We start from the raw sequence: 20,388 nt of genomic DNA, 5'->3' as shown, positions 1-20,388 counted from the left end.
TTGTCTTTCTTTCTTGCATGTGTGCACACGTGTGTATGTGCATGCGACACTCACTAGGAGGTAACCTGGCACCAGGGAAGCTGCAGGATCACGCGCACCTGCTGACTTTCAGGGTCCCCACGGGTTAAAGCGAGCCCAGAGCAGCCTCCTAGCCTGTCCCGAGGCCTCCCGGGGATCATCTGTGTCCAGCCAGGATGATTTGTGGCCCTCTTGCTGCTACTGTCAGGCCCCTTCTGAAAAGCCTTTGATCACAGGGCACATTCATAAATTGTTCTTTTTTAAAAAGCAGTAGAGGCATGTTGTGCAAAATTAGAAAAAAAAAGAGTCTGATGGTGATAAGAATCTTCCTCTGGCCTCACCTGACAACCGTAAATACATAAAGGACTCAGACAGCCACTGTCACCCACTGTCACGGACAGCATTTCCTGCAGCCTCGATGGCGGGTGTTTCCAGATGGACTCTGCTAGGAGTGTTCCATCCGGGGCCAAGGCTGAGAACCCCACATAGCGGTCCCCATGATCACAGTCGTCACATTGACAGCTAGCTCCCCGGTGGCCCTGCTGTGTGCCAGGTACTCTTCCAGCAAGTTATATATGCTCCTCTTGGCAACGCTGTGGGTGACTGTCCCCATCACCAGGTGAGGAAACTGAGGCACAGAGGAGGCTCCAGGCTTAGGTGGCATGACTTAGGAGTGCCCGCGGCATGTCGGGACTCAATGTGGGGTTCTTGACCCTCCTGGGTGACCTTGTGCAGGGCGGAGTCCTGCTCTTCTCTTCGGTGCCCGGTGCCCGACCCAGTCCTGAAATTTCTCTGCATCTGCATTTCTCTGCATTTCCGAGCCCCTCCCCAGCCTACTTCTTGCCAGGCCACCTTGTCCTTCAGAGTTTAGCTCCAGGCTGACTCCTTGGTGAAGCTTCCACGAGCGCCCGGTGCCCGGTCCCGGGTGAGCGCTTCTCCCTACTCCACCGAGGCACCTTGCTTACCTTCCCGGCCTCTGCTGCCCCGTCAGGTGTCCACCTTTCCCAGCAGGCCGAGAGCTCCCTGAGGACCCGGACCAGCGCTGCTCAGTGTTTGTAACCAGCACCCTCACAGTGCGAGCCCAGAGCGAGCTAGTGCTCCCTGCTCGCCCGCCCGGTGAATAAAGAGAGGGCGCTGGCTCCCAGCCCATTCTGCACTCACCAGCCTCGTGCGGGGCAGCCTCTTACTCCCTCAGGGCTTTGATGGCCTCTGAAGAAGGAGGCAATGTAGCCTTAGCACCTGGAAAGCAGAGGGCAGGACAGGTGCTCCTGGGTCTTCAATTCCAAGTCAAGTCATGTTAGCAAGGCTTGTACACATCCTGCTTTCCGTGGCCTTTGCTCATCCTGGGGGCCTTGTGAGGGATTCAGCATGGCTGGAGGAGAGTGTGCTGGGAAATCAGGCTGGACAGGACAACGGGGGCCAAGGTGTGCCTTACCTGCTGTGAGCTGCAGGCTAAGTGAGAAGCATTTTGAGCGGAGCCGCAACTCGACCCTGCATCTGATATGCGTTCTGGAAGGCTAGCTCTGGCCGCAGTGGGAGGGTGCGTGGGGGTGAGGAGGGAGGTGTTACAGAAACAGTGAGGCCTGCACGGAGGCGGGGGTGGGGGTGCGGGTGGAGCAGAGAGGAGAGGCTAAGACTATAAAATAGAAGTCATCAGCCTTAGTGACGATGCAGCACGAGGGGTGGAGGCAGGTGGCTTGTTGGGGACGACTCCAGGTTCTCGGGGGCCTGGGAGAAGGGCGCGGGTTTAGGGGCACAAGGTGGGAGGGTATTTGACTTGCCATGTGGGGGCATCTGGAGAGGTTTGAGTCTGGGGCTGGGAAGGCCCCCCGCAGGTGGTGAGCGGGGCTGATTCCGGCGGGAGGACACACGGAAGGAGAGAAAATGATTTCTCACCCCTCCTATCGCAGTCGTATTTTTGGCCAACATATTTCGGTACAAGTAGGTACATCTTATGGCAGATCCCTTCCGGAAAGCTGCACAGGCCCTCTCTTCCTCAGCTGGGGAAGGGGCGGTGGCCCGGGATCTGGGTTCAAGGGCTGTTTGCTGCTCACGGGCTCCCTGATGTTCCGCACTGACCTCCCCACACGGAGCCTCGTTTCCTCTCTGTGGACCACGGAGCAGGATGGAGAGGAGCTTGAAAGAGACGGTGGACGGGAGTGGGCTTTCAACGACAGAGCGCTGCAGAAACGTTGGTTACCACGTCGGGGAGGGAGGCAGCAAGGTGCAGGGGAGAGCTGACATTTCTCTTCATATTTCTCCCCACGGGGAAAGGTGGACTGGGGGGTTGCCTCCTTTATATGGCTGCCTGCAGCTGCGCCGGCCACACTGTCTGGTTTACGGGAGCCCTGGGGAGGGAGCACATTTATAATCATCGAGAAATGGGGATGATGAGTTCTGCTGGGACATGTTGAGTGCCATTTGGTATTTTAAATATGTGGCCCAGACACCTGTCCCCCTTCCTTCCAAGCTCCTACCTGGCTGTTTTGCAGAGCGAGGGGAGAGGAGAGGGGTTCAGGAGCTCCATTCCTTCCCTGCCAATTACTGGTGTAGTTACTCTATCATTCCTTTCGGCCATTTTTGCCCTATATTTATGACTAGGCCAAGGGCAGTATGTTCTGGAAGTTTCCTCCAATCACGTTACACTGTGAGGAGAGAGCAAATGCGGTGGGATGGGAAGAGCCTGGCTTTGGGGTCAGTCCCATCTGGACGGAACACATGGCCTGTGAGCACGTGGTCTGGGACGTTCTCCTCCCTGGTGGCGGGAAGGTGGTGATCTCTCCTCCATAGCGCTGTGGGAGGAGGCCGCGGGCACGTGGGGTCGTCCGTCCCCGTCCGCTTTCCTCTGCGGGCCCCTTGCTCCCAGCCCATCCACACTCTGGTGTTTCGCTTTCTAAGTGCTGACGGTAGTCCTTCATGCTCTTGATGTTTCCTTTCTGCCTTTGGTCTGTGCTGTTAATCCAGCCTCAGGGGTCATATTTCTATCAAGCACAACTGACTGAGGTCTGCTTGATGGTTTGCTTCTTTCTGGTTGCCCATCATGGTTGTGTTTGGTAAGACCACGTGGGTCTCCTCTGAGCTCCCCGGTTCTCTGTTCCAGCACCTTGTCACACAGGCACACACTCCACCTTCCTCGCTGCCCATGGCTCTGCATGGTGGCCCCCAAGGCCAGACAGTGAGGCCTGCCCCTTATTTCTCATCTTTCTCCTTCCAGGTGGTCAAAGCCTGGAAACTCAGTGACCTTTGGCTCTCGTCCATTCTTTCCTAACACTTTCATTTCTGGGTGATAGTTTTCCACTTGTGCTTACTGCTTTGATCTTTAGTTCATTCATTCACTCAACAACAGTTGGTTGAGTGCCTCTAGCATCAGGTACAAAGTAGGACCAAAGACCTACTATGTTCCAAGAACCAGAGATACAGGAGTGGCCAAGAAAGACAGTGCCGTGGGCCTCTTACACTGCAGTGGGGAGACTGGCGTCAACCAAGAAAGCAAATGACACTGCACCCTGATTGCAGCTGGAGATAGCGTCTTATTCTTTCTGTGATGTTGTCGTGTGGCTTTCCACCTCGACCTTTTCTAACTCAGATCTCTGTCTTTTAAAAAGCACAGTTAGTTTCCACCAGTATGAGATATCACGCAGCCTCTTGATTCATCATCTTGTTTGTTAAAATATTTTTTGACAGTCCTGTCCACACCATAGCACTTTGTCAGTTAGAATCACAGGACTTTGGAGTTGGAGGCTGAACTTCAGAAAGGACAGTGACTTGCACAAGGTCACACTGCTGGTCAGTGAGGAACCAACATGGGAACCCATGGCTGCGACCCCAGGTCTCTTGATAAAGAAGTGTCGCCTGTCAGAGACATAAGACTCTTGCAGAGAGCCCCATGGCTGATTTTCATCCTTTCAAAACATTGATGGACAATCGAACACAACCCGACCAGCAGAAGCTGGGGGATGGCTTCAGGAGACAGGAATGCAGACCACAGACCCCAAGAGGCGACACAGATCTCCCCACCGGACCCGTGTGCGCCGTGTCAGCCTCCTGGGTCCCCGCATATCAGCTGCAATTTACGAAGCAGAGACAAGACATGAAGGTGAAGTGCCCGAGGGGGCCTGCATTTTTCAAAGGGAAAAAAAAAGGCTTAATTATATCTTTAAGAGGCACAGACACGCCGAGGAATACCAGCAGCGTCTGAGACCTGAAGCAGAAATGCCAAGGAGGAGATTTGGAAGATTAACACTGTTGGACTCGGCACCGTGGCCTTTCTTTTGTCTGAGGCTCTGGGAAGCTGGGGAGGTAAACACCCCGGCAGGTGAGATGGACAAGGCAGATGTGAAGGAAATGCACCTCTCCCTTTCTCCTGCGTTTTGCTGCCAGAGTGGTCATTCTGAATAAAACTGCTCTCTCAGAGCTCTCAGTGGCTGCCCTTTCGTTGAGGACAGCTTTGTCTTCCTTCCTAGATCGTGGGGGCCTAAGGACTGATGTCTCTTCTTTCCCCTCCCCTTCCTTCCCTTTCTCTCCCCTTCTTCGTCCTTCCATTGCCTTCATCCCACTCAATAATCATGATGGGAGCTCATATGTGTCCTGCCCAGGCCCTGGCTGGGAATGGTGGGACAGAGATGAATGCGATGCAGACCCTGCCCTGAAGAGGGAGCCAACCGTGAAGGATCCCGGCAATGGGCAGATGCAGTGTTACAGCCAAGGGAGACCAGGTACCAGATGACACAAATGGGGGCTGGGAAGCCTTTACAAAAGAGGACATGAGCAGTCCAGCTGGTCCCCAGACCTGGCACACAGCAGATGCCAGCTACATGTCTGTAGGATCAAGTGGATGGTTGGAATTGGACCCTTGGTGGAGGCTTTCTAATGTTCGCGATGCCACATATGATGGGCAGCAAGAGTTCCTCTCCTTCCTCCCTCCCTTGTTTCCCTGCATGAAGAAGGTTTTTGGTGGTTCTGAAAGAACGCTGGTCTAGAATCTGTGGTGAGGAGGGAGCCAAGAGACTGCTGACCCAAATTCCTGGTTCTGTGAGACTGACGAGGTGTGAGGTCCCTGGAGACGCCCTTTACCACCTCCTCAGCCTCATCTGCCTGTCTCACCCTTAGATTGATACTGTTCCCAGAACTTGCCTGAACCCTCATACTTTTGGGCTTTGCACATGTCCTACCTGCTTCCTTGGCTCCTACTTATTCTTCAAAATCCAATTTAAAGTCAGTTCCTCTGTGGAATCTTCCTTTAACGTCCCCTGTGCAGAGTAAGCACTGTTGGATGGATGGATGGATGGATGGGTGGATGGGTAGATGGATGGATGGATGGATGTAGGAGGGATGGATGATGGATGATGGAAGGATGGGTGGATGGATGATGGATGGATGGATGGGTAGGAAAGCTGTGAAGAAAGAAGTGATATCTGGAGAAAGCCTGGGTTCAGTCAAGGTGAGGACAAGGAGGTGGAACTCAAGCTTGAACTCTCCTAGGAATGGAGGGAACATGTTCACCCAAACCAGAGCTCCAGGGAAGTGTGGCTATGCTGATGAAGTAGTGGTCAGGTCCACTCAATGGGCTTGGCCTGAGAAAGGGGGCCCTGGGTTCACTAGGGCTGTGGATGGAGTTGGAGATTCAATGTGGACTTCAGGTCAGAGGGCAGGGATGGAGAAGCTGGTTCTGGAGGGCGGCAAGGGAGGCACATTCCTCAAGCCCGGCTGTGTGCACTCACACGATTTCTCTTTCTCGTTTAACCCTTGCAGCGTGCCTATTTGTTCCGCCTTAATAGTTTTTCTTGTTAAATGCAAAGATCCTGAGAAATCCAGGCCGTGAATGTGACCTGCATCCGAAATTCAGCCTCACCCTCCCCCCGCTTCCCAATGCCCTTTTCGCTCCGCAGCCCTCTGCTTCCTCTCGTGTTTCTTTGTCTCACCGTTTAGCTGTTTAGAATCTGAACAGTCAGCCACGGCGTGGAGCTCTGGTCCTTACATCACAGAAACTGAGCCTTGTGAAGCCCCTTGACGTGACGTATTTGGATGCAAACATTTTCGACACATTCAGAGCTTTCCTTTCTCATAAAATTTTAAAATCCATCCAATAAAGATACTCAACTCTTGTTCTATTTTTCAATCATGCAAGAATTCAGCCATCCTTTAACTGAAAATCAGCTCACATTTAAGTATGGGGACACTCTTAGAGAGCCACTGGTCGTTTCGGAGGGAGAAGAAGGATGGCCCTTGTTCGTTTTGTTTCTAATTTTGAAGGTCACTATTTTTAATCCCTCTTTCACAGAAGAGGAGATTGAGACTCAGAAAGGTTAAATAACTCTTCTGGGGTCCTGCTCCTGTTCCCTGTTGAGCCCAGCTCCTGCGTCAGCACTTTCTCTCTGCTCCCTGTCCCCAACTGAGCCCACCCAGGACAGCCCATCATTCTCTCTACATGCTTATTGAGCCCAGTGCCTGCACACATAGGGTCGCCCAGAAACTTCTGTGGCTCCGGACTGTGGACGCTATTAAAGTCCCACCTGCAGCAAAGAATCTGTATTTAAATGTGCATGTGTGGGTAATATAATTATCTCGTAATATTTTGCAATATTTATATTTTACGTTAAAATTTATAGTAGATATATTTTATATATTAATGATATATAAATTATACATTTTGTATAATACTAACATAAATTTATGTGAACATATATTTAAATAAAATATATAGATATGTGTAAAAGTTTATATAAATTTAAAATACATAATATATTTTATGTATAATAATATTTTTATATATTAGATTTTTAATATATTTTAAATAAACATTTATGTATTTTGTATTTTATAGTAATAACATATTTTGTATTTATAATAATTATATATTTGTATAGCATATATCCTAATTATATGCTGTATAAATATAATGATATTAATTATATGCTATATAAACATAATAATGATATGTAGAAATATATATCTGGTCAGAGCTTGCAGAAGTGTACTCTCCACCTCCGTTGCTCCCTGTCCAGCATAGTTCTCAGGCTCCCCCAGCCTCTCTCCCTTCCTTCGAGCCCCCTGAACTCCTCTGAGCACTGGAAGGGTAGGAACGCTCTCTGCCTCTGGGATGGATGAGCTCAGCAGGTAACCCAGGCCACTGAGGCCGGTGAGCGCCGTTGTTGGTCTCAGGCCTGGGGAGAGGAGAAGGTGATGCTGGGGGCACGAGGGGGCAGGAAAGCATGGGGCCATTCTCCCCACGAGGAGCCGCAGGGGAGCCCACACTGACCTGGCCCAGACTGTGCCCAGGGAGGGGCAGGCAGGAGTGGCACGGTCATCAGGGGCCGCTGGAAAACCAAGGGTGGTGATAAGCCCATGTCTTTAGGTGGGACCTGAAGATGTTCGTGGGCATTCAAACAGGACAGAGCTGCCATGTCATCGAGGCATAGGGGTAGAGAAAGGCTGCTGACAGCCCGCAGAAGCCTGTGCTTGTCTCGCCATCAGAGCTAAAGCCCTTGTTTGCTTAGAATAGCCTGGAATTCCACCCCGGCTGCTGGGCATTTCACTTTTGAAACATAAGCCCAGGGAGTGAACGAGGGGCCTCGCACCCAAATTCCCCTTCTGAGCGTGAACTTGGTGATCCTGACTGGGAACCAGCGCTGATGCGGGAGGCCCTCGCGACCTTTCAGTCGCCCCCGAGCCTTTGCTGAGTGCAGAGTGGGCGCCAAGGGCCCCTGTGCACATTTGCTAAGTCTGTGGCGGGGCAATTTGCAGAAACCAGCCTGGAATCAGCAATTTGACACCGCAAACAATCAGTGGCTATTCCTCAACACGCAGTCGTGGGCCTGTAGGCTGCACGCTTGCTCTTTGCCAGCATCCCTGCAGTGGGGTGCCAGGCCTGCTGATTATGCGCTCTTCCCAACCCCGCCTTCAATGACATCCGTTGGTGGCTTGAAATCGGCCATGGAAATTGTCATATGGTACAACCAGAGAGCCAGTTGTTCAGCAATTCCAGCACACCCCCGCCCCACAGGACTTCGGGCAAGTCTTAATATCAGAGCAGGCGGGATGGAGAAGGGGCCATGGAGGTCGTTCATTCCTAAATGTCAGCAGCTGTTGGTGGCACCTGCTGTGCGCCGGGCTCTGGGGATCAGCCTGCAGGCTCTGCTAGTGCTGCTTCCTCTGCAGGGAAGGTCACCTCCTCCAAGAAGTCTTTCCTGACTCCCCCAGCCTTCCTCACCTCCGTTCTCTCCCCTGCTGGACACTGCTGACTTCCATCAGAGCACAGGACTTTACCTCGATCCTCCACTGGCTTTGAAACCAAGATTCTGTTAGTTTTCTTTGTATCACTGAGAACAGCTCCTGGTGGCTGTTGAGGATTGCGTGAATGCACGTGAGTCCGCCGGTCTGGTGGGGAGGTCGCCCTGCACAGCTGGAGCTCACACCTTTGGCAGACGCTGTGCTAGGGCGTCTGGATCATGCGGTGCAGAAGCCCAGGGTCACGTGCCATCATTTTCTCACTGAGGAATCTGAGGCCCAGAAAAGATGGCAGTCTCTCCACAGTCCAGCCAGGATGATAACGCTTACCCTAGCCCCATCTGTCTCATCCCAGGGTGCAGGGGGTTTCTCTCTGTGAGCCTCTGGGTGCCCTGCAGAGGCAAGGCAGGGCCAGCAGGGCCTGGCCTGGAGATACAGAGCTGGCCAGACACAGGTTTGGGGAGAGTTACGGGACCCACTCTTACCACCCAGTCCTGCTCCCCCGCCGTAGAACGCCTGGGGTTGCTCCCTCTTCCACCCTGACCAAGCTGAGCCCTGTGCTCTGAGCCCCCACAGGGGAGGCCACCAGTCATGGCCTTTGCCTGGTCCCTACCCTGGCCCAGGCAGAACTCCTGCCACCCCCAGCAGCTTCACACAGCAAGTTTCTGCTTCCCCAAAACCGACGCCTGTCTCCCCTCTGCCGCCTGTCCTCCTGATTGCCCTGGCCCGTCTCTGCCTCAGGCTGGACCCACTCTGAGCCTCTGTCCCCTGAGCTGCTTCTTGCTCACCTGTTACCACAGACACTGAACAATGAGCTTAGGTGTCACCCGCCACAGAGGCGCGGAGAGTGAGGGCTATGTCCCATGGGGAGCCGGGACTTCTGTGCTCATATAAAGGGCTTCCAGAACCCCACTGCAATCCTCAATACGGCAGGGATGGCACCTGCTTTGTTTCTTCCCAAGGGTCAGAACTGGGCACAGTGCATGGGAGGGAGGGGACAGGTGTCTACTGGACATCTGGTCCATGCCAGGCCCTTCTCTAGGCTCTTAAATCCTATCAGGTAGATGGTGGTAGAGGAGGAAACCCAGGCTCGGAGAGAGCAGGAGCTGGCACTGACCCCACAGCCACCTGACCCCAAAGCCCACACGCACAAATTCCTCACAATCGGAGCTGTGTGCACGCTGGAAAGACCGTAGTGAACTCAGTGTCATGTCACTCATTCCTGGAGGGGGAGCAGAGCCCGGGGGTGACGGCATGGAGGGAGGTGCTATGCAGGGGACTCTAGCATCTGGCTCAGAGTGGGACTTAATGAGGCCTAAGGCCCCTTCCAGCTCTGAAACTCCTCAAGGGAAGTCATTTCCCAGATCTCCACATTGCTCTGGTCCCTGCTAACTTCCAGAACACCTCTGCTCTCTCCCCAGGTGTTGTGCGCCAAGTGCGGCCCATCGTGGGCCCATTTCACGCCGTCCTCAAGCTGGAGATGAACTACGTGGTCGGGGGTGTCGTGTCCCACCGAAATGTCGTCAATGTCCACATCTTCGTCTCTGAGTACTGGTTCTGAGGGCCAAGTCATTGCTGCCAACAACTCCGCCCTGTCCCTGTTGTACCACCCAGACATTTCTTGATTTTATGTATTGTTTGTAGTATAAGGCTGACATGTGTTAAGCTGGGCCAGAGGAATAAGTCCATCTGATGTATTTTGGTGTTTAAATAATGAGTCCAATTACTCAACTGTTTGGTTGAAAACCTTGCTTGTTTTTTAATGCAAAGGTTCAGTTTTGCTCCCCTTTCCCTGCTTGTGGGCCAGGCATTGCTAAGGACTGAGGAAAGGAAGACATTTGTCAGGGGACAGCTAGTCCAAATCCAGAAGAAGACGGGTTCTTGCCCTGACTGTATGACATTTGACATTTGGTGCTTATTTTGCTAAAATCAGATCTTGTGTGCCCAATTCTGCAGAACATCAGGTAAGACAAATTCTGCCCGAAGCAGCATGACACACAATGCCTTGGGGAGTGCTTAGAAGGTAAATTGCAGTTCTGTTGAAACAGAAAAATCCCTTGGTAAAGACACAGCGTGTTGGGTGTGTGTGTGGCCCCTGGATGCTCCAGGGGAATGGCTGGGTGTGCTCTGCCCCCTGCATCGTCTTTTCTTATCATAGGTGGGAAAATAAACAGCTTTGTGATCCTCCCGATGGCCTCTGCACGGGAATCTTTCAAGACAGGGGCTCCCCACTAGCAGAGGGCCTGGGAGTGTCCCCCAAGGCCTTCTCAAAGACCCTCCAGCCTCCCGAGGCTCTGGGGTGGGGCCCAGTGTGTGTAGTGGACCAGCTTCCCACCCACAGCATTTCCGATCCCAGGCCCACCGTCTGAGTGGTGTGGCTCCAGCACATGCGGTGCCCCACTAGGCAGGGCACAGAACTCTCGCTTCTGACAGTGTCCCTCGTGGGCATTCTGATCCCCTCTAGAAATCGCTGGGGAGAAATAACGATTCTCTTCAGCAGGAAGGAGAGCCCCCCCCATGTGCACGGAGTCCCATGCACTTGGCATGTGGAGCTTCATTTGTTCCTCCCGGCAACCCAGCGGGGGGCCTGATCATGCCCAGCTTAGAGACGGGCAAACTGGACTCAGAGAGAGGGACTCAACTGTGCAAAGTCCCACAACTTTCCAGAGACAAAGAAACGATTCAAATTCAGTTTATCAGACTCCCAACTCCTTTCCTCTCTAAAACCCTGTGTTAGAAGAGATGTGGACAGACTGGAGTTATGGGGTGTACCGTCACCACCCTCAGCGTTGGTGGCGGTGCCAAGAGCACCCCACGCCCTGAAGCCACCTGGACCCACAGGGATTCAGCACCCAGGCCCTTCATTTCCACACACGCTTCTCCTCCACATCCTGCCCTGGGTTCATCCCATCTTCTGGAGCATCCCGTTCACATCTCAGAGCCGCTCTCCTCCCGTGCCCTAGCTCAGCCCAGCAGCCTGGATCCTGGCAGTGGCTGAGTCTCAGCCCACATGTGGGACGTCCCCCCTCAGTGGTTGGGGTTTCAGTGTGGCTGGTGTTCTGGTAGTTCAAGCCAGCACTGCTCCAACTCTGCAGAACATGGTCTCTAACCACCCTGAGGAACTCCCAGCGTTTCTGAGGGCACTCATTTGGGGTACTGGTCGGTCAAAGCCAGGCCTGGGCAGCCAGGCACAAGGCCTGCTGGGGCCTGGGCATCTTAAGCTGATTAGAAGGGGAAGAACCGGCGTGGGGCTGGACAGTCCGGGACCCAGGTCCAGGGATGAGGAGAGCACACTGGGGTCTGGACAGGGAAGGGAGGGGCCTGGGGTATGATCACAAGAATGGAAGCCTCGGGATGAGGGGCAGGAAATGAGGTCACATAGGGTTCCCGTTTCCCACCTGCAGCTTGAGGACCAAGTCTGCAGGAGCCAGGCAGTTCCTGGCCCATGCCCTTGGAGAGGGAGGCGTCTGGGAGCCTCATCCTTCCTGAGGCCTGGGCGGGGATGGGGTGGGAACACAGAAGCGCTGACGCCTTCTGAGAAAGGACCCTTCCCATACTCTTAATGGGCGTTAGGATAGGAGCGGCCATTGGTGGGCAGAGCCAAACCTCCTGCCGTTGATTGGCTCTCAGATGAACACGTGACCCAAGCTGGCCAATCTGCCCTTCCTGAGGGAGGGGCATGGGCGTGGAAGCCGGCAGAGGGGAGGCGGAGAGCTGCGTGGGGGAGAAGCAAGGGGAAGAGAGGGAGCCAGGCGCCGGCCCTCCCTGATGCAGAGTCGGAGAGGCCGAGTCCAAACCTCCCCTTGGCGGGAGCTAGCTGCATAAGTCTCTGTCATCTGCCGAGCCTCAGTTTCTGCATCTGCAAAGTGGAGCCAGTAAGCCCTGCCCAGCTGCCCTGCCCCTAGACAGCAGCGAGCAGCGCTGGAGATGCCGAGCCCAAAAGGCCTTTGCAGCTGTAAAGGGCTGCCTGCCTGTGTGAGAGCTTACTGTCATTCATCTTTGAAAGTAACATGATGATGATGATGATGATGATGATGATGATGATGATAACGGTTGCCACTGTGAATCAAGCCACACGAATGCACTCCAGGAAGCCAGGCATCTTCTTAATTCTGCATTTCTTTTTTTAATCATCCGTAAGCGACTGATAGACAGTTGTGTAAATTACACACAAACCTAACTTTTCATATTTCATATCATTCTCTAAGTTGGACACTTGACAGACCGATAAGTATCCCATTATTCTTGCAAAGTAATTACTGTCAGGGCCCAGCGGCGGCTGTATTAGGGGACCAGCTGGTGGGAGCTAGCAGCGCCTCTGGGCCCCCGACAACAGTGATCCTTCTTAATTGCAGCCTTAGAACAAAATAATTGAGAATCGCTAAAGGGAAAGCAATTTATAAGCAGGATGAGAAGGCAAACACATACAGACACCAGGTTGAATCATTCATAGATCTCATAGTAGAAGAAACCTGGAAGGAAGTTTCCAGGTCTGGTGCTGTAATGTTCTACCAGAAAGCTCTGGCTGCTTTGAATAAAGGGAACCCACTCTAATGTTCGGAGGAGCGCCGCAGCCTGTGGCAGGAGCTCCTGAGTCACCTGGCGTCCTGGAGGGACCAGTGTTAAGGGTGGCAGCCCCACCCCACCACCTAGAAACCAAAGAGGTCAGCCACTCTTCTAAGTCCCATCAAGGGTCTCAAGTTTGTTCACGTGAAAAAACACCTGAAAACCACGGTGCATTTTTTCTCTCCTAATATTTTACTATGAAGAATTTCAAACATACAGCAAAGTTGAAAGAATTTTACAGTGAATGCCAGGGGACCCGCCCTGTGGGTTCTACCACTAACATTTTACAAAATCAATTTGCATTTTGAAGAAATGATGATTTGATGAGCTATTCAACTTAACATTCAAAAACTGTGGGTTTTGCAGGTTCAAATTTAGATCCAGCGACTTATGAGCTGTGTGGCCTTAGGCACATTGCTTAATGTCTCAGAGACTTGTTTTTCTCTACTACGAAATGAAAATAATTACATGTACGCCCAGGGGCCATTGTGAGGACGAAAGGGGGTGATTACGTAAACGCACAGCACAAGAACTGCTACACAGCAGGTTCCCGAGAAACAGTGCTCTCATCACAAATACAGTTGAAGAGGACATTCTTTATTCAATCAACACACATTTTATTAGGAACTAGTGTGGACAAGCGGAGGAGGCAGCGAAACTCCAGAAGAGTTTGTAAAAGAATAGTCTTGAGTGGTCTCAGCGACATGGCTTAACAAGCAGGACCCATGCTCACTCAGTCAGGGACACCAGCTGTGACAGGGCACGTCTGCTTGCTCTGGGACCACTTCCTGGACTGTCCCCCCAGGGCCAATTCAGATCCATATTCAGGACAGTTTGCGTAATGTGTCTCCCTCCCTGGCTATGCTCTGCTTACCCGGGTGATGTCTGAGTGCCAGCAGCAATTCCTCATCTCTAGCCACGTTTCCCAGCATCATGCATGCCAGAGATAGGCTTCGAGAGGCTGCTCATCTCCATCCTGGAAGTGGAATGAGACGGAAAGTGACTCGAATGACTTTGGAATTCTTAAGGAAGAAATAGAACGGCTGCTATTAGTTCTATCGTGGTGGAGCGGTTACTAAAGAAATAAAACTATAAAAGTAGAATTTTTATAATATGGCCTGTGGGAACATGGTGACAATCACCAAGATTCTTAATAATCACTTTGTTGAAGACCTATGAGGTGCCAGGAACGCCTCTGTAATGGTCCCCAACACACACGCGTGTGCGCGCACACACTCACAATCTCCATCCTCAGCCCCTCTGCAAGGCCAGCTCAGGGCCATCTTATCCCACAAGGATGCCCGTCTCATCCCCTGGCTGGTCCTCTGCTCCCATCACTACAGAACTGACGGTGGGACCGCCTGTCCTGTGCTCTTTATATACCAGCGCGTATCCACAACTCTCTGCATGAATAGCTTTCCCCCCTAAGATACTGCATCTGTGACTTTTACATTTTTTAAAAACTTGTTATTATAGAATTTTAAAAAATGCTTTAAAGTATAGAGAAGAGTATAAAAACCTCTCTTACCCATCACCCACCTTCAACAATTGTCGCCTCTCCGCCAGTCTTCTTTCCTCTCTCTCCTCCCTCAACTCCTTTTATTTTGCAGGACTATTTTTTTAAATAAACTTTATTTCTTAGAACAGTTTGAGATTTACAGAAAAACTGAAGATAGTACAGAGTTCCCATATAGCCGGCCCCCAGCTTCTCTATTATTAATTTTTTACATTGGCATGGTACATTTGTTACAATTAATGAACCCGTATTGATACATTATTGTTAACTAAAATCCATGTTTTGGTCTCCTTGGTTTGTACCTAATGTCCGTTCTCTGTCTCAGGGCCCCGTCCAGGAGCCCACAGTACATTTGGTCGTCGTGTCGTCTTAGCTCCTCTGGGCTGGGACAGTTTCTCAGACCCCCTTGTTTCAATGACCTTAACCGTTTCCAGGAGGACCGAGCAGGTGTCTTGTAGGAAGCCCCTCAGCTGGGATCTATCTGCTGTTTCTCTCATGACTAGACTGGGACCATGGGTCTGGGAGGAGGACCACTGAGGGGAGGAGCCCTTCTCGTCCCATCCCAGCAGGGCAGGTGCTGTCACCAGGACGGATCCCTGTGGTGTTGACCTTGGTCACCTGGCTGAGGGGTGGTTGTCAGGCTTCTCACTGTAGCTGCCCCGTCCATCCTGTCCTCTTCGCAGGTCACTAGGCACAGCCCACCCTCAGGGAGTGGGAGTTATGCTCCACCGTCCTGAGGACAGAGTGCAGGAGTATTTTAAAGCAAATCCCAGACACAGTGTCTCTTCATATTTAAATATTTTAAGTACTTTTTAAATATACATTTCTAATGATGAAGACTTTTTAAAACACCACCATCCTACCTGTTACACATAACCGTATTAACAATGATCCCTTAATATTTTCTGCTAAGTGACTTATCTTTCTAAATCAGCTCAACAGCGTTTAGTAAGATGGGTGTGAGGACCCTGGGAGAGATATAAAGATAAGGAAGACGAAATCCTTGCTCCCTCGGGTGGGGAGATAGGGACCAAAATAGAAGGCAATTATTTTCTTAACAAAAGGAACTTTTCATTTACCAAAAGATTCACCTTGGGACTCTTTTACAAAACCTGCCTCTAGCTTGTGTTCATGACTTACAGAAAACGGACTCGTCTCACTTCATCCTTCAAGCCTCAGCCCAAACGTGTCTCCCAGAGTTGGGGCTTCTCCTGGACTCCCAGCGCACAGGGCATAGACCTCCTTACACAGCTTGGGTTTCAAGTATGTAAGCACAGACCCCACCTGCTCCCAAGCTGCCTGACCTGAGGTTCCAGACCTGCTCGCCTGGTTCTAGGCAGGGCTCTGGGCCGCTCACAGGCCAGGTGAGCAGAGCCAGGAACCAGAGGCCAGGCAGGACGGGGAGGGGGAGGGACATGAGCAGGATACCTGTGCACCAGCTCCTCAGTCTAGGGGAGCACTGTGGGAAGGCTGAGGAGTGTGTAGTGGCCCAAAGGACATCTGCACCCCCCAACTCTATTTGGTGAATGAAATAAAGCTTAAGTTAGAAGGGACAATTACTCTATGTATAGACAATTGAATAGTATCCCCCCAAAAGATATGTCCAAGTCCTCACCCCAGGTACCCGGGAACGTAGCCTTATTTGCAAACAAGGTCTTTGCAGACACGATTGGTTTGAGGATCTCAGAATCAGATCATCATGGATTTAGAGGGGGCCCTAAATCCAGGGAAGGGTGTCTTTACAAAAGAAAGAAGAGAGAGATTTGCCACACAGACCCAGATGGAAAGGCCATGCAAAAATGGAGGCAGAAAACGGGAGTGACAAATCCACAAGCCGGGGATCACCAAAGATTGCCCACAGCCTCCAGAAGCCAGGAGAGAGGTGTGGGAGGGCTCCTCCCTCACAGCGTCCGAGGGAACCGACCTCGCCTGCAGCCTGGTTTCTGAGCCCTGGCCTCCAGACTGAGAGAGTGGAGACCTGTTCTTTTAAGCCAGCGAGTCTGCGGTAATTTGTTACAGCAGGAAACCGACCTCGCGTGTGTGTGTGTTTGTACATATATGTGTATGTCTATATTTTTTGAATTCCCACTCAATAATACATCTCTCGGTTTATATATTTCTTGGAGAGCATAGATAGTGAATTAATACTGCTATTTTCTCATGTTTTTCAAAACTAAGCCACTCTTGAGTGTGGGTGCACCTGCCTCACACCCCGCCTCCATCTCAGCCTGGAGGAGAGCAGCCCCCTCTGGGGCACCTGTTCCCCCGGGAATCACAGCCAGAAGGAAGCACAGAGCACAGAGAACTACCCACCTCAACGCGACCGGTTCAATGAGCTCAAGCACCCTAGGTGACAGCAAGCAGCACAGAGCTGCAGTGCAGCTGCCTGCCTTTCGGAGACTGATCCGCGGTGTCCACGGCAAGTTCAGGGGCCACGACTTAATTACTCAACCTTATGGAGCATTAGAAGGCTTCGGCACGTGGTGGTGAGTGATCCATTTTTAACACAGCTGCTGTATTAATATTTGTGGCAGCTTCTGCATCAATCGGCGTCATTTAACTAAGCAATGATATTATAATTATGCTTGAAATTATGTATGGGAAGGGGTCAATGGTACAAGTCAGACTGAGGGAATTACTTTGAATCATTAAAACCTCCTGGACTTGGTCTCCCTGCAGAGAAATGTCGCTCTGGCTTGTTCCCTGTTGATTTTCTGCGGGCACTCAGAGTCCGGTGCTGTGATTTTATGAGCCGTCTTCCGGGTGGTGTATTTGGTGCCACATGAAATAAACGCAGGTTTCTTCCTCATTGGAGCCAGTCGAGGAGTCATCCTGAATCCTCTCCCTCCAGCTGCCCTCACCTCCAGGTCCTGCTTCTGCCTGGTAATTTGCTCCTTTGGAGTAAAGCACACTCGGTCCCAACCCCTCTGCTTCATTTGCAAGATGCTCGACCACCTGGTCCCATTCCTTCCATCTACTCTCCTTAGTTCATTCATTCGCTCATTCATTCATGTCATTTCACCCCCTCCCACAGGTGAGTTATCTCAGCTGAGGCTCCTCCTCCGTCTACCAGATCTTCCCCACGGCTGCCAGGCTATCTTTCCAAAACCCAGATAGTATGGAGCTCCTCCTGCTCTCGAATCCTTCGGGGCTCCCACACCAACCTCCTGCTGTGGCTACAGAACCCTTCACATTTGGGCCCCAACCTTACTTCCTGCCACGCCCCCCACCCACTCTACACAGAACTCATTGGCTCGGACGTGCAGGCCTCTGAGCCTTTGCACACACAGATCCCTCCACCTGGAATAATACCCTTTCCACCTTCTCTGCCTGGTGAACCCCTCCGACCCAGCATAAAATGCCGACTGCTCTAGGAACACGTCCTAAAGAACTGAAAGCAGGGACTTGAGCAGATATTTGTGCACACGTGTTCAGAGCAGCGTCGTTCACAATAGCCAAACGGTGGAAACCACCCAAGTGTCCATCAACAGACGGATGGATAAACGAAATGTGGGCTATCCATACAGTGGAATATTACTCATCCAGACTAAAGATTGAGATTTCGATGCTACAACATAGAGGGACCTCAAAAACATTATGCTTAATGAAGTAAGCCAGACACAGAAGGGCAAAATATTATATGATTCTACTTATAAGAGGTAGCTAGAATAGGCAAATTCATAGAGGCCCAAAGTAGGACAGAGGTTTCCGGGGCTGGGAGGGGGCATTACAGGGACTTAGTGTTCACTGGGCAGAGTTTCTGTCGGGGAGGATGAAAAGTTTTGTGTATAGAAAGTATAGATACAACAGCATTGTAAATGCATTTAGTTTCACTGAACTATACACTTACGAATGGTTAAAATGGTAAATATTATGCTATGTATGCTTTACCATAATTTTTAAAAAACTCTAAAAAAGACATGCCAGTGGCTCTGAGGCATCTCCTTTAACTTCCTGGAGATGATCGGTTCTTCCCTTCTCTGTTGTCCATTCGGAATCTTTCCGTGGTACTCGCTTGCTGAATTGTACTTTAAATGTCCGTTCACACGTCCATCCCCTGGCAGACAGGGAGAACCCAGAAGGCAGGGGCTCATCTTTGTCATCTCAGGCTTTCCCCCAGCACAGTGTCTGGCACAGAATAGCTGTCAGGAAATGTTTATTGGATGGAAAACATAAGAACTCTGTGCTGTGGACTGAACTGCGTGCCCCCCAAATCCGTATGTTGAGGCTCTGACCGCCACTGTGCCTGTTTTTGGAGATGAGGCCTTTCCAGAAGGAATTAACGTTAAATAAGGTCCTAAGGGTGGGGCCCTGATCTGAGAGTGTCAGTGTCCTTATAAAAGAGGAAGAGATGCCAGAGAGCGAGCTCTCTCCACTCTGTGGGGACACAGTGACAACGTGGCTGGAAGAGTCCTCATCAGGATCTGAATTTTCCAGCACCTTGATCTTGGACATTCCAGCCTCCAGAACTGTGAGAAATAGATGTTGTTTCAACCCCCCAGTCATTGGTATTTTGTCATTGCAGCCCAAGCTGACTCATGCACATGGCATACAGACAGGAATGGACGTAATGCTCACAGACACAGGACCATCAAGCCATTTGGTGACCCGTAATATCAGTGTGGCAGGTGGTGTGAGCAGCTGGCTCTGGGAATTGAAGAAGGGCAAAGAGTTTCTAGGGGGCTTCTTGATCTCTCAAGGATTCAGCTGTTCTAGAATCTCGTGGTGTGAGAAGTTCTTTCTGAGGTCTAACCTAAGTCCACCCCCCTCATCCTCCTCGGTCCTCCCACACTGCAACGTGAGCCTCTCCAGAAAGAGTCCATGAAAAGGTGGAAGACCCCGTTGTGCAAACCCAAACGTAAATCTGCCCCAAACCAGGCCTGAAGCGTGGGTCTCCCTCCCCAGGATTCTTTGCGCACTCAACCATTGTCCTCTCCGAAGTCAAGTCTGCGTTCTGCAGGTCGGGGTTGGCAAAGACCAGGAATCGTATCCGCTTCCTCCCTCCGCCCCGCCCTCCACCTCTGACCCCCGACCTGAACCAGGACCACCATGTCCCCTTCAAATTCCATGCTGAAAGTGCTTGTGGGACGGATAGCTCCGTAACTACAGCTTAGGTTGTAAAAATGGTAAATACATGCCTAAGGGGCCAACCCCAAACTGCTAGATGTTGCTTGAACTGCGGCCGGCCACAATAGGATTTAGAAATTGGAAGGAATGTTTTCCACTCTGCAGGGTGCAAACGCTCTAATCCCACGGCCTATCTTGACAACATGATGGTTGCTCTTCTCGACCCAGCCTAGATAATTGCGTAATTAATTGCGTGCAGGTAACTCATCCAGAGAAGGTGGTTATTAGGAGCGGGGAGCCCGACGCCCACTCCCTGGACGATTACCAGGCTCGCCTCTGTGCCAGATCCCGGCACGGAGGGGCTGCCAGCCGGTGTGCTCGGGGTCTTCTGCGCTCACCTCTGATCACAGGAGCAGCTAGACCAGAGAGCCTCACCCCCTCGCTATTGCCTGTTTGCTCTGCTGGTTCAAGTCCGAGGCTGTTCCTTGGAACCGAGGCCCTGCCAGGGTGGTTGAAGTGAAGATGTCTTCTTGTCTCGAGGCTTGAAAGGATCAGGGGTTTCCCTTGGGGCTTTGGCCAGTCCCCCTTTGGGTTTCCTGAGACGCTTCTGGAAAGCCGGCCTCCACTTCCTTCCCCACCCACTCCCCCACTGCAGTCCACGTAGCTGGGCTTCGGTTTGGGAAGATGAAAAGAGATCTGGAGATGGCTGGTGTGGATGGTTGCACACAATGTGAATGTTCTTAATGGCGCTGAATTATATACTTAAACACGGTGAAAAGGGTAAATTTTGTGTTATGTACATTTTGCCCCAATAAAAAATTGATTAATAAAAAAATAAATCGTGTGAAAATGAACACCATAAAAACTTTGTCTCATAGAAAAAGCCCTAGGCCACTTTCTCCTATTTTTTTCTCAGTAGAGGGATAATGGAGTAACTTCCACATTTTGGCTTCTCTGCCCTCCTGCCAGAGTCAATTGTTCCAGACCTCTCTGAG

General features: G+C 51.4%; 1 protein-coding gene across 2 annotated transcripts in view; it reads left to right on the top strand.

Annotated features, from left to right (window-relative positions):
• Nucleotides 1–9,975, top strand: part of FBLN1 (fibulin 1) — an 83,977-nt gene extending 74,002 nt beyond the window's left edge. For both annotated transcript variants that reach the window (XM_046646014.1, XM_046646013.1), the window contains exon 17: nt 9,666–9,975. In XM_046646014.1, the coding sequence (XP_046501970.1) occupies nt 9,666–9,805 (140 nt within the window). In that variant the 3' untranslated portion in view covers nt 9,806–9,975. The remainder of the gene's footprint in view (nt 1–9,665) is intronic.
• The last annotated feature ends 10,413 nt before the right edge of the window (nt 9,976–20,388 follow it).

This window comes from Equus quagga, chromosome 19, assembly GCF_021613505.1.
Source record: "Equus quagga isolate Etosha38 chromosome 19, UCLA_HA_Equagga_1.0, whole genome shotgun sequence".
Classification (NCBI taxonomy): Eukaryota; Metazoa; Chordata; class Mammalia; order Perissodactyla; family Equidae; genus Equus; species Equus quagga.
Note: the sequence above shows the minus strand (reverse complement) of the source record. Positions and strands in the feature narration are given on the sequence as shown.